We start from the raw sequence: 14383 nt of genomic DNA, 5'->3' as shown, positions 1-14383 counted from the left end.
CCCGTAAAAATAAGGAGCATGTGACTTCTTGAGACATTTTAGGAGCTGTTTTTCATTACGTCAATTGAAAAACATCTTCAAAAACGTCTAAAAAAAAACAAAAACGTTTTCAGCTACTAAAACGACTGAAAATCAGAGGCTAATTTTTCAGCTGTTTTTGATATAGAGTGTGAACATACCCTTAGAATATCTAGTAATCAATAGCCTAGAAAGATGTAATAATAGGAGTACAAAGAGAAATGTGAATATGAATGATCTTTTACATTTTATCCTTTTTTGTAGATGTTTTAATATTTACAAGTTTGAGCTGTCCGTTTTTCATAGGCATTTAAACTTAAACTAAAGAAGTTATATTTGTGGAATTACTTTTTGTTAGTTGTGATTCTTCAGAGTTTTTCCTACAGCACAGGATCTTGTATATGTAACTGTAATTTTTTGTTGATGCAAAGTAATACAACAAGGGATCAAGACAGCAACTGACACTAAACACACACATGCATATCATATAGATAAAATACAGGTAGTTAGAAGACTCAGAACTGATACGGAGACTATGAATGAAGAAGATGACATTGGTTGGACCAAAACACAAAAGAAATGCACAAAGCACAATGATAACTAAGATCACAGCTTGTCTCTTTTTTTCAGTGTCTCCCATTTTTGAGGAACTCAGAGTTCTTATTGTTACAGAATAGCAGAAAGTTGTGACAATTAAAGGCAAGAAAAAGAAAAATGTACAAAAAGTGGCAAAATAATAACGATATACATTTTTTGCGTCTCCTTTACTCTGAACATCATGACAGGTTGTTTTATCAATTGAGACAAAGTAATGCGATTGCTTGTGTATGAGAAGAGGAATGGTGCTGCCTATGGAAATGAACCAAATGGTGAAACAGACCCACCATGATCGACTCACTTTACGCCAATAGAGAGACTGCAAAGGATAAACTACAGCGAGGTATTTGTCCACACTCATAGCTGTCATGATCAGAATGGAGCAATACAGGTTACAGTAGAATGCTGCAATGGTAAAACGACACATTTCCTCTCCAATGAGCCAGTTATTCCCAGAAAATCTATAAACTATGTTAAAGGGCAGCGTACAAAGGAAGAGCACATCGGCCACTGCAAGGTTCAACATGTACACCACTGCTGGCTTCTTGACTTTTGTCTTAACCACAAACATGCTTATTGCGGTTATATTAAGAGGCAAGGCAATAAGGAACACAAAAATATATATTACTGGTGCAAATAGGGTCAACCAGCGGCTGGAGAGATATAATATGACATTAGCTGAGAGCTCCGTTCTATATAAATTTAAAATAGCCAAGAGTTCTGCTTGTTCTTGTGGGTCAATTGTGGATGATTCTGTCAGTGGATATGTTGTAGAGTTGCCTTCTTTGGTGCTGCTGGTGTTTGATATTTCTATTGAGGTTTTTCCATCTAAATAAATGATAATAACAATTACATTAGTGAGACAAAATGTAAATATATTAAGACACTAAACTAACCAACCACAGGAACAAACGGATAATACAGAATATCAATATCACTGCAACCACAAAATATCAATCATACAATGAAGCATTGTCTGGAATCAGATTCAGAGTAATGTCTGACACAACTGGAAGGAAGGTAATAATAATAGCAATAGTCAAGTAAAATTCCAAGCTCGGTACATAGATAGGCAGTGACAGTTTGTAGCGTAAGGCAGAGATATGGTCAGGAAGCAGTCCAAGTTTCGTATGCAGCTAAGCGGCAATAATATGTAGCATAAGACAGACACATGGTCAGAACACAATCTAAGTTCTGTGCAAAAATAAGCAGCAGTTGTTTGTAGAGTAAGGCAGCAATAAACTAGACTAGAGGCAGGAAGCTGAATAGTCTGTCAAGGAGGAAGTGCGAGGTCCAGGCTTATATAGGAAGCCTAAAGGGTGGGACTAATTAGGTAATCAATACAAGGAATATCAATAGGCAAGTATCAAGAGAACCTGGACAATAGATTAAGCATTGGAGCTGTCCAGCATAGCCAGTAGCTCATTGGGAAGAGCTACTACCTGGGACACAGGAGTTTCTTGGTTTGAATCCTGACAAGCATTGTAGTTAAGACAACTCCTTTTAGCTATTTAAATAATACTTTTTCTAATGTCACAAGCTAGTATCACAAATGGATCCTCTTTCTATTGGCTAGCACTGAGAGCCATGTCCAGTGCAGCTCTTAGTCATCGAGGACTGCAGACATTTATTGACAATATTCGCCATAACTTACATACTTTCTCTGTCAATAACAGCTGTTATATTAAGGAGGTATATTAAGTAAAGACTTTTTTATTTGCCTTTTTGTAGCTGGTTTTTTCTTTTGTATATCTGGATTTTCAGCCCTACATGTGGCAGACATTTTGGATCATGGCAGAGCCTTCTTTAGAAAGCTGCTAGGAGGAAGTGCACAAGGACTGTGACAAGCACCAGAAGGGGCAGATGCAGAATGACGCCCAGTTAAATATAATAATTCAGTTCTCAATATGTGATGTAAGAAATGCGCAAAGGTGAGCACTAATAAAATTATGCAGAGTCTTCAATGTAGGATAAAAACGCACAAAACAAATCGAAGGTTACAAAATGTTGGAAAGATTACAAAGTAAATGTTTCTTGAAAGTTTAAAAATGTCTCCCAGTGGGGGAGGGTGCAAATGTGTCCTAGTCTGTCCATGAGTGTTCCTTGAAGTTAGCCTTTACCACCTCTCTATCACACAGCTTCTGTACTCTGTTTAAAAAGTATTAATGTTATAGGTACCCATTGAAATCCAAATTTAAGACATATGTATTAATATGGTATAAGAGGTAGATATTTTAGATATAATAACCATATATATATATATATATATATATATATATATATATATATATACATATATATTAATAAAATAATATATGAGTGTGTTTGGTGCAACTTTGTAATTGATTTTTATTTTTAAAAAAAAAAATCTTTTTGAGATACCGCTGCTTTGCATCTTGTATACAAAGCAGCTGTATCTAGCACTGAAACCTGAATCCATCAGACCAGCAGCACTGACAGGTTTAGTGACAGCAGGTCCTGCATGTCTCTGAGACGCAGGGTCCACCTCTTATCAATCACATCAAAGTTCATGATCTCTGATGTGATCGAAAACAGCTGGATCCTATGTGTCAGAGACTTGCAGGACCTGCTGTCACCAAAGCCGTCAGTCCTGCTGACCTGACGGATTAGGCTTTGCCGGCAATATACAGCTTCGATTTATACAGGATACATAAAAGCGGTATCTCAAAAAGATATTTGTTTTTAATAAAAAACAGTTTAAAACGTACTTAAAATCCTATAACACATAGTTTTAAAAAAAAGAAAAAGAAAACAAATAGTGCAAAGGTTTACATATCCTTTAACCTACCGTATAATAAATAGATACACAGTATCTCTAAAAGTGTTAGTTTTATTAATTATTATTATTTTACTGTCTCTGTAAATTCAGTACAGTCCTGGCAAATCTGGGACTGTTCGCAACTATACCCACGCCCCCCTACCCTTCCTCCTAGTAGCACCCAGTGCGCATGCTCCCCCCCCCACCCTAGCTACACCCCTGCTTTCACACCACTGTTCTGGGTTTGAAATCTGCATAGTGTTTCTATGTTCTCCCCGTGTTATTGGGTTTCCTCCAGATAGTCCGATGTCTTCCCACACTCCAAAAACATTCTGATAGTGAATTTAGATTGTGAGCCCCATTGCAGACAGTGAGTGATGACAAGTTATTTACAGCAAAGTGGAATATGTTAGAGCTATATAATCAATGGAAGCAAGCAATAAATACATTCTTCATGCCTAACTACTCATACTGTACTACAATTGCAGCCTCAACAGTGCCACCCAGCTCATCCTTGTGTTCTAGCAAATGTATATGCAATAGTTTATATAGCTCCAACAAGATTGAATATGTATATATATATATATATATATATATATATATATATATATATATATATATATACACAAATAAATGTATACATACACAAGTAAATGTGCAACATATATCCTACTATTTGGGAATATATGTTAGGTGGCACCAGTAGAAAATAATTTGCTATGGCATAATGCTATTGCATTGCTATATAGTGTCATTAGTGTATATCAGGCGTTCATATTGTAATTGGTTTACACTAAGCAAGAGGTATGCAGCAAAGAAGTAATGTTTTTTTAGGCACAGGGGCCTGTCATATTGTATCTATCTGGCAAATGGATCATCTTTGTCCAATGCCAAATGGAACCTAAATCATAGGCAGGCATGGCATATGTCAATTTACATTCTCAATCTGGCCCCTAGATCTTTATGGACTACATTCTTAAAATTATTATTTTTTTCAACAAAGCTGTATAAAGCATAATATTTGTGCATATTTTATATAATGTCACCAAATCATGTGTATAATAGACGTTTATATATTATCTTTTATTAAAAATCCTTTACTGTAGTGTATTCATACTGACCTATAGTTATTGACATCCCCAATTTCTTTGCATAACCTGAAAGAAAAAAAACAAGCAGGGATTATTAATAAAAATGGTCATAGCCTCTGTTCACACTGGCGTTACTACCTGTCTGCAGCGCTAATCTTGCCGTTACAAATATCGGAACCCTGGAATCCCCATTTTGGGTCAATGGGATCCATAAGGATTCATTGTGATCCATTTTAAAATGCATCAGCATAAGGGTATCTTCAGAATTCTGAGTAAGTATAACTCTTATTTTTTGCTGAGTTGCGATTTGGGGAGATGAATCGCAGTTTTTTCACCGCAAGAATCGCAACATCTGCTATTTGTTGCAGGTTTTACCTTCATATTGAAAATTCACAGTATGTGTGAACCCGGCCTTACAGTTATGGCTGACTTTTATCATAGATTGCCTTTCCTTAGAATGGGCCATGAATCTTTGCTCTGTGAGGATCCGACCACCAGAATCCACCCACTTATCAGCAAAAAAATAATAAAAAAATAAAAAGGGAGTGGAATGAACTACATTAAAAGCTTGTATATGTGTGATCTTTTCTCAGGGACATGTTGGTTTTGGTCTTTCTAGTAAGGAAAGTCAAAAAAGGGAACATTCTAATCACAACAATCTCATGCGACAAAATAAAATGTATCTCTTTTCCCTCTTCTCATTATTGATGCATCTGGAATAAATAAACTGTGTGTTGAAACTGAAATATCCTTTTTACTTTTCACATCAAGTTATACATTTTACAGGTTGATAAGCCTGAAAAAAACTCAATTAGGAATTAAAGATCTTTAAAAATCCGCCCCCAAAAAAATACATTGGAAGATTTGTAATTTTTTTAAGGGCTATTCCCATCTTGGACATTTATGGCACATCCACAGGCATATATGTCTGATAGATGTGCGTCCCAGCTCGTGGCCACTAACTCCAGTCCTACCTTCTGCCGCTGTTTTCCTGGAAACATTTAAGCGCATTTTGCTATGCTGTTTTCGTAACTTCCATAGTAGGGAATAGGAGTTTCGAAAACTGCATAGCACAGTAAGCTACACTGTTTTCATAGATCCCGAGTTCTGGAAACAGTGCAGCTCGCTGTGTTCTGCTCTTTCCGTAACTTCTATTCTTTTTCTGGAAACGATTCTATTTTCTATTTCTGCGAACAGCATAGCAAAACGCGCTAGTCTGTTTCCAGAAAATCCAGCCATTGAGCCTACTGACAGAAACAGAAGGTAGGATGGGGTTTAGTGGGCCCCTTTCTGGAGGTATGTGTGCATCTCAGAGGTGGGACAATCATTTATAGGACATTTCCAAGACGGGAATAGATCTTTATTAGTGATGTAAGATTCATGAATTTAGGATTCGGCGAGTGGACCACAAAATATGCAAAATGTATAAAGATGGTAGATGTGGAATAAACCACTAGGCACGTTAGACACATTTATCTCTCCTACTCCAACTCCTGGCTGATGAAACTTTACACAAACAACTTATGCCAACAAATGATGCATGTTAGTAGGACCACTTTCAAAATTGTCCATTTAAGCATAATTTTTTTTTCGAAAGTTAACGTCATATACTCCATTTTTTGCACAACTGCAGATAAAAAACTGGTACTTTTTGGCTAGGAAATCAATGTTTTCATTTGTTGTTTTATTGTACTATATATAAGTAAATTACAAAAACAGAATTTAGAAACAGTGGCGCAACATTCTTGAGCGGTCCTAGAAACTGGGTCAGGGACGTAGACCACATGGGAGTCCACAAAGCCGGTTTGAGCCACAGTGACTGTCAGCTTAAAGCCTTCCTGTGCCACTATGGGTCTCTTAAAGGTTACTCTCTACAGCAACCTGCCACACCTACTCGCCATTCACTGTGTGGCAACAATCACAAGGTAAAGGAATTGCTCTGCGCCTTCACAGGTTCGTGTGGCCTTTGCGCCACAACATTGCTCTGGCATTAGTCTCAAGCCCTGCTTGGGCCTGTACTGACGTTCGACTCCTCCTTTTTCAAGCTGGCTGCCAGGAGGAAATTGTCTCCTAGTGACCAGTGACAGTGGCAGGGCATGGCGGCTCTGCCGCTTACAGCAGCTCGCCTGACACCACAGTACACTGGCAAACAGGTGTTTTCGCCATTAATCTGTCTAGGGTGGAAAATTAGATTTCTCAAAAGCCTTGCAAGTTTTATATATTTTCAAAAAGCAAATATAATAATAATGATAACATAAATGTTGTAATTATTTTTAAAGAGCGACATTTGTAAGATGTCCACAAAGAGTACACCAACGTGCACAGAAAGCGTTCACTGTATAACTGACTAAACTATAGTTAAGGAATACTAAACCTGTAAATGAAAGAAAATGAAAAAAAGAAGCAACTTTGCCAATCATCATAATTGAAAATGTTCTATTATTTTGGGTCTATAGGCTCCTATGCAAACCTATATGTTACCATGGTAACAAACAGCAAACAAACCCTTTGTAGTATGATTTTGCAGTCATACTCCCTTGACTCGGTCTCCAACTTCTTGATTACCTATCAGGTTTATGTAGATACAAAACAATTAAAGGAGAAATATGCTGAGGTTATATTTACTTTTTTTTGTGTATTTTGTGTATTTTCTATATTTACTGATCCTTTAAGGGGGCTGCATACTGCTTTCGCTGGCTATCTAAATGTGTCTGCTGGGTAGTGCCGTACAAGGGATGTCCTGTGCATTAGAAGCTCTGAGGCTTTATTTCCCAGTGGAGGCACAATGCTATCAACATCTGTATTAACAATGTATTAAAAGTTGCATACAAACTATATATTATTTCCTACTTACCCAACAGCTCATCCACTATATAATAATAAAAAAACAAACAATAGAAACAAGTAGATATAAGTGAAATGTAGAATCATTAGCACATCACATACGTTTTCATTGTAAGCACTGAGACATTCCAACGTTTTACTTCATTTAACACACAATATTTATTTTCTTGTAATACTTCCTTTAAAAAACATCTGCATTTTATTGTATTACACTGGTCTTCAATGTTCGAGTGCATATTGTTTCATTTCTTAACGCTAACATTGTACTCCGCCTGTGTGGGGTTCTTGACGTAGTCAATTTTGCTACTCTTTCTTATTTCAAAAACTATAATAAGGTTATTTTGAAACAAAAAAAAAAACATCTAATACCTAATATTTGATTGATTTTCCGTTTTCTTAAAAAACGTCAGAAATATTTTGATGTTGTCACCCATAATACCCTTAACACTTTTATTGATTAGTGCCAAATTATTTTTTAGACCCTCTACTTGACACTTTGGGGGGCTGATTAGCAGGCACTAGTACTAGTCTAATCTTTAAGAATTATCCTATTGTCTGTTTTAGTAAATACTTATATTCCCCATTAAATAACAATTCTGGAACACGTTTTCTTAGAACTCTGTGTTGTACCATTCCTCTGTTATTTCTCCTAGAACTGTATAAATAAGTTGCCAAATTTGTGTTACCATTGCCCTATTAAAAAGATACTTGTCCCTACACAGTCTGATACTGTCCATTCAGTGCTGAAAATATTCTACTGTGTATGGACACATCCTATAGGCATAAAGATTTGTCCACTATACGACGAGCGTGCAGGGGGCATAGAAACATATTTTCAACTATATGAATAAGTTTTATTATGGAAAATTGTTATATTGCAGGAAATAAAGAATTTGCATTGCCACACTTGTATTTTGTATTTTATTTAATTGTACATCTAATGAGAAAGATGTTGAAGCATGAACAAAAACATTTCCAACCGTTTTCTATTTGTTGGAACATGTTGCATTTGGTGCTATAGACCCACCCATTATTGATAACAAATTTACCTCAACACTAATATTTTTATGGCACATTGTGAAGAACTATATATAAATTCACGTTTAGAGAATAACTGGATAACTGGAAAATATATATCCTCTATTATGGACGAGAAAATCAGTTTATTGAATGCATTTATGGCATAAATTAGTGGGAATGATTGGATTTTCATTTTGGTGAAGAAATAGGCCCTGTAAGAATTGACTTACAAATTTCTGGTGTTGAAGGAGGAATTTTTACAAAAATTTGCTTCATTCAGTTACTTAGGAATTGGAATCTGACACTGGTATAAATAAGAGAACATGGGAATGGGGATTACTTACAATGTAGTAATAATGTACAGTGCGGGGATGGTGCTGACATTAAAACTGTGTCTGAACCATTTGCAGCAGGTGTCAGCTGTATATTAAAGTCGATTGCTGCAACGGCTGGGATCGGAGAGGATACCGATCCCAGCTGTTTAGTCTCTCATATGCCGTAGTAAATAGCGTCTGCAGAATTAATTTAGTTAGACAAAGGGAGGGGGCTTCCTCTGCCACCTCATCAGAACCCCCGCAATGTGATTGCAAAACAAGACATAATAGGATGCTTGTAAGTTTAACACTGATATAATACAGTGCAATACAGAAGTACAGTATTACAGTGTATTGTTTAAGTGATGAAGCCATTACATGGTCAGGTCCCCTAGTGGGACTAAAATTAAATTTGTAAAAAAAAAGTTAACTAAAATATACAGAAATAAATATAAAAAAAGAATACAAGAAAAAAAAATTGTTATCACTGTTCACAGTGTTGCTCACATTTTAAGTTTCCGGTCTATATGTTTTCGGAGTGCGGGTGCAAACCCATGCAAACATGGGGAGAACATAAAAAATAGCATGTGAGCAGTACCATAACAGATTAATTGTTCATTAAAAATTGATTGGCTTCAACTAGTTGTGGGCCAAATTCAAGGCCTAACTCAACTGGTCCATGAATTAGCCGAATGTCTGGCGTACCAGGATACATTACAAATCCAGGCTGCTGCACCAATGCCTGGTTTTGAGCCTAAGTTACTGTAAATCTCCCTGATTGCTTCTCTGGAAACCAAAAACACTTTATATACTGCAGCGGGAGCTGTAAACTTTATTTCAGGCTCCATTCATAATTCAAAGATTATGAACGACATCTGTGGATGCCTTTTTCTCTGCCCTTGCTTCTTGTATGATGATCCAGATAGAGTTACTGAGAGTAAGATTCTCTCTTGCCAAGTGAATGGGTCAGGTCTTCAATACCAGGCACAGTTGCTAAGAAAGTATTGACGTGTGCAAGTAAAAACCAGAATAAAGCCAATGTAAACAACAAGAGACTGCAGTGCTCGTACGAACACGGCAGATCCTTCATACAGCATGTCGGTGGGGGTGTCGAGAGTCGTACCCCCATGATCTAATATTGATGGCAATCCTTACGATAGGCCATCAATTTTAAAATCCTAGATAACTCCTATAATGTTACGGCCTTCCTTGACGGTGGATCGGCCACAAACTGTCTTGATTTAAATACAGTGAGAAAATTACGTTTACCTCTCACTAAATTGCTCAGTCCCTTCAAAGTTACAGCAGAAGATAATACCTCTATGTCGCAAAAAATAATTTAATTTGTGACATTTGAAATTTCCATTCTTGTAGGATCCTTGCATTTTAAATTCATGTCATTTTTTGTTTTGGAGTCACTTTCTGCTGCTTTTTTGATTGGTTATCCCAACACAATCCAGTCATTGATTGGGGTGAGGGACATATCAAGTGGAATGTCTTGCTCATTGCCTGTCAGTTACTTCAAGTTCTGTGGAGAATACTTCAGTAGATTTTTCTGATGTGTACTCTGAGAAAGCTTGTGAAGAGTTGTCCCCCCACAGAGAATATGATTGACCTATCGAAATCTTTCCTGTATCCCGTCCTCCTAAAGGTCGCATTTATAACCTCTTACCCACAGAACGCCAGTCCCTAAAAGACAGGTGGTAATTTATCAACAGTTCTATGCCACATCTGGGACCCGCACCTGTCTCTAGAACAGGGCCCCCTAAAACCCGTTCTAGCTTTTTCTGCTCCCGCTGCCTCCCGGCTACTTTCTGACTGTATGGTCGGGAGTTACGAAAATGGCTTCGCTGTTTCAGTAACGCCCATAGTAGTGAATTAAAATTATGGAACTAGTGTAGCATGCCAGCTACGCTGTTTCCATAACTACCATTCAGTTCTATGGGACTTACGGAAACAGTGTAGCTCAACGAGCTACACTGTTTTCGTATCTCCCGACCATACAGTCAGGAAGTGTCTGGGAGGCAGCGGGAGCAGAAAAAGCTAGAACGGGGTTTAGGGGGCCCCCCTTCTAGAGATAGATATGGGTCGCAGAGGTGGGACCCTCATCTATCTGACATTTATGACATATCCTGTGGATACGTCATAAATGTCCCTCATGGAAAAACCCCTTTAAGGCAGATTTCTTGTCTTAGGCCCCATGCACACGACAGTATTTTTCATCAGTAATTACGGACCCATTCATTTCTATTGGCCATGGACAACTTTCAATATTTTTACTGATGGGTGTCCGTGCTGAAAAAATTATAGAACCTGTCCTATTCCTGTCAGTAATTACAGCAAGGACTCTCCCATAGAAGTCTATGGGAGCTTCCGTAAATACGGACGGCTACTGATGTGCATCCGTAAACGTTCGTATTTACGGAAGCATTGCTAGGCAACATTTTGATGACATAATTTGCAACCTCCCTCTTTTTGTAAGGATCCACATATACAGATGGAATATTGGATGAAATACGGACCATATTTACGGACACCCTTCCGTATATATGGATGAAATACGGATGCCTACTGATCCGTATTTACTGACAGTATTTCGGTATAGATGATGTCCCGGTAAAAACGAAGATTCCGAGGTTGTTCAGATTTTATTTTATGTCATTATTATTGATAACAAAAGTAAAATTGTTTAAATGAATAATGATAATAACAATAATAATAATAATGATAATAATAATAATAACAACAACAACTATAAAGAAATAATTACATTCATAATGCTAAATTTTCCTCTAATTTCATAACACTCACCCCTGCCACTTTTCTTTGCAAATGCTGAAAAGAAAGAAAAAGTTTACACATAATAAGAGCATGAGAATACGAATCGAAGTCCATTAGTAATAATACATGATGCCAAGACAGTAATTAAAGTTATATGTATTAAGCAGAGAGGGCAAATACAGCCTTCCGACCTTTCATGTTCATGTTGTACTGTATATACATTGAACAAAAAAACAGTACAGTAAAGTGGCGGATTTGTCACAAATTTTCAGAGCGAATTCCACACAGTAAATCCACAATAAAACACAGTATAATAGCTGTGAATAGGTTTTTTAAATCCCATTCACACATAGCTGAAAACAAAATCTGAGCAGATTTAGGATATGCCAGGCTCCCGGGCCTAAAACTCGCATTATACCCTGCACCAGTATGCGGCTCCTGTTATCTCCACGAACCTTGCACTTATTTCGGCTTTCATTCTGGGGGCCACTATTCCCCAAGAGAAAGTCCAGCCCTTACTTTTCTATGTGAGAGCTGTGTAAAGGGAGTGCATACGTAGAGTTGGACAAGCAAATATGATGTGATACTATTGTATCTCTCCGCAAAATATTGTTGACAGGGTCATGACCAGAAGGAGATTTAAGAGGGCTAATGCTGGTCCTACTGCACTTAGGGGTACCCTACAAGAACTTTTTGCCTCTCAGCCACTAACATTACCTATGATAGTATCTGAAACCCAGGTCTCAAACTGAGAACATAGCGATGACTGATAGCCAGATGATGGCCCCCCCAGCTGCACAAGATACTAGGCCCAAGAGGCTTTATTCCATAACATAAAATCATTGTTTCGTGTGAAACTAGCAACAGTGGTTAAGGATTTTACAAAGCAACTTCAGGATTCTGGTTGCTGTACAGCAGACCTTGGGTAGAAAATGGACGAAATCATTAATGCTATGGAAGTGACAAGCTACGCTTTGACTTTCTAAGGTCTTCTCACTGGAATTGAAATGTGAAGATTTGGAGAACCGTTTTAAGAGAGGCAACATCTGCATTTGTGGTATGCCGAGGAGCATCACTCAACTACGCAAGTCTGCAGCCAATCTGTTCCAGGTGTTCTTACCTCAAGCTACTGCATCTGATCTCCACATTGAGCTCATTCTTTAATCACTAGCTAAACCTCCGAATCTGAATTTACCCAGAGGAATTGTCGTGAAACGTACCCATGAAGAATCAAGAGATTGCATATTGGCGGCAGCCAGGGCATCCTTCCACTTACTGGGGGTTCTGGGAACTGTACAATTACAACTTGTGTCTCTCTCTTGTACAGGTTTGAGTCCAATTGCCATAACCCATATTTTCTTCACAGGAGTATGTAGGAAATTGTTGTACATTGACCTAGGTGACAGCACGGTCCATAAGACCACTTTAGAACACAGGCCTTCATTCACTAGTCATGGACCCTTTTTGACTGTTCTTTGCCCATAATGTGTTCCCCAGATTATCTTGTACACTACTGTTACAGATAAGTCCGTCAGTACTTAATTTTCGATTGATCTTGCTTGGTGGGATGGGAGATTGTGTGCCCCCATACCATGACAGATTTTTAAAATGCACTGGTTAATATTTGTGGGACTGGATTCCGTATCTGCCGGAATTCCTCCTTTTTCTACATATTTATTCTTTCATGTGTTTAATCCTTCTGTTTTGTGTTATACCATGTGTTCCATAATGGGTGATTATTTTGTTATTGTTCATTGATGTGCTAAATTTTTTACTATGTCGCAGATAATATCACATAATGCACCGGTCGTTCACTCTACTCGAAAGAGTTGTCAGTCCTTTTAAACGTATGCCAAACATAGTCCAGACATAATATGTCTTCCATAACTCAACCCCCACCATCTTACCCGTAATTATGATTACATCTTGAATGATACTATAAATAAAAAAAGAGCAGTGGTTACCGCTCCTTTTCAAGTTAAATCGGTAGACAGATAGTGATAGGTGGTTTGTGATAGTGGTTGGCAGTTTATATGGACAGCGTGTGGTCTTGGTCAATTCTGATGCCCCTGTGGAGAATCCGACTTGGCTTATTTTGTCCCTTGCTAAGAAATTGACACAAATACTGCCCGCTAAGATATTCTGGGTGGGAGATTTTAATTTTGATACCACTCCTTCTGTAGACTGGTTGTCAGGGACTGTTAGGATTTTGTCTGGTATTACAAATAACGTTCTAGAGGCCTTTAGTCTCTTTGGGGTGGTGAATGCGTGGAGAGATCTACATAGACATAATAGGGGATACACATATTACTCCCCATCACATCACTCATAATGGTCTGACCATAACAAAGTTCTGGGTTCCCTCCTTTTTTTTACCTTCCTGAAACTTCCCTCCACCTTGGAGTCTGTAAAAATCTTTGCTAAAAGATCCAGCTATTTTGGCCCAATTCTCAGAGAAGCTAAAGAGTTACTTTGATACTAATCGGCCTCCTGAGTCCTCCCCTAAATGCATTTGGTTGGCCCATTGTAATGTCAGGATAGGGAGACAGAAAGGTGAGCCCTAATCTACCCGCCACTCAGTAACTGCCTACTTGCACAGCCCGTCCCAGGCGACGGCGTACAACTGGGCGCCGGTCCCTACGCTCAATATGTGCACGACAGACAAACAACACAAGGGAACACAAAAGCAAAGGAATGTGGGGCAGTTGCCCACGGCAACACCGTGAGCAAAAGAGTAGTGGACGAGCCGAGTCAAACCAGGAGTGTACGAGGTAACAAATGCAGAGCAGGAGAATAGTCAGTCAAGCCAGGGTCTATATGAAGCAGAGGTCAATAGTAAACGCAGGAACAGCAGAGCCAGGAAACAGAAGAATCACAGGCAAAGGACTAGCAGCAAATGAAGGTATAAGTGGACCAGGGGTGGGAGCTAGAACCGTCTG

At 38.2% G+C, this 14383-nt stretch overlaps 1 protein-coding gene across 1 annotated transcript in view; it reads right to left on the bottom strand.

The window, feature by feature from the left end:
• Positions 1-227: 227 nt before the first annotated feature.
• The window catches only part of LOC142685494 (proteinase-activated receptor 1-like), a 134976-nt gene continuing 120820 nt past the window's right edge, over positions 228-14383 (bottom strand). The window contains exons 4-6 of the mRNA XM_075847524.1: positions 12640-12839; positions 11475-11498; positions 228-1443 (exon numbers count right to left, since the gene is read on the bottom strand). Coding sequence (XP_075703639.1) covers positions 335-1443; positions 11475-11498; positions 12640-12839 — 1333 coding nt within the window. The 3' untranslated portion in view covers positions 228-334. The remainder of the gene's footprint in view (positions 1444-11474; positions 11499-12639; positions 12840-14383) is intronic.

This window comes from Rhinoderma darwinii, chromosome 1 (assembly GCF_050947455.1).
Source record: "Rhinoderma darwinii isolate aRhiDar2 chromosome 1, aRhiDar2.hap1, whole genome shotgun sequence".
NCBI classification, from domain to species: Eukaryota; Metazoa; Chordata; class Amphibia; order Anura; family Rhinodermatidae; genus Rhinoderma; species Rhinoderma darwinii.
The sequence above is the reverse complement of the archived record's forward strand: the minus strand, read 5'-3'. Positions and strand labels throughout refer to the sequence as shown.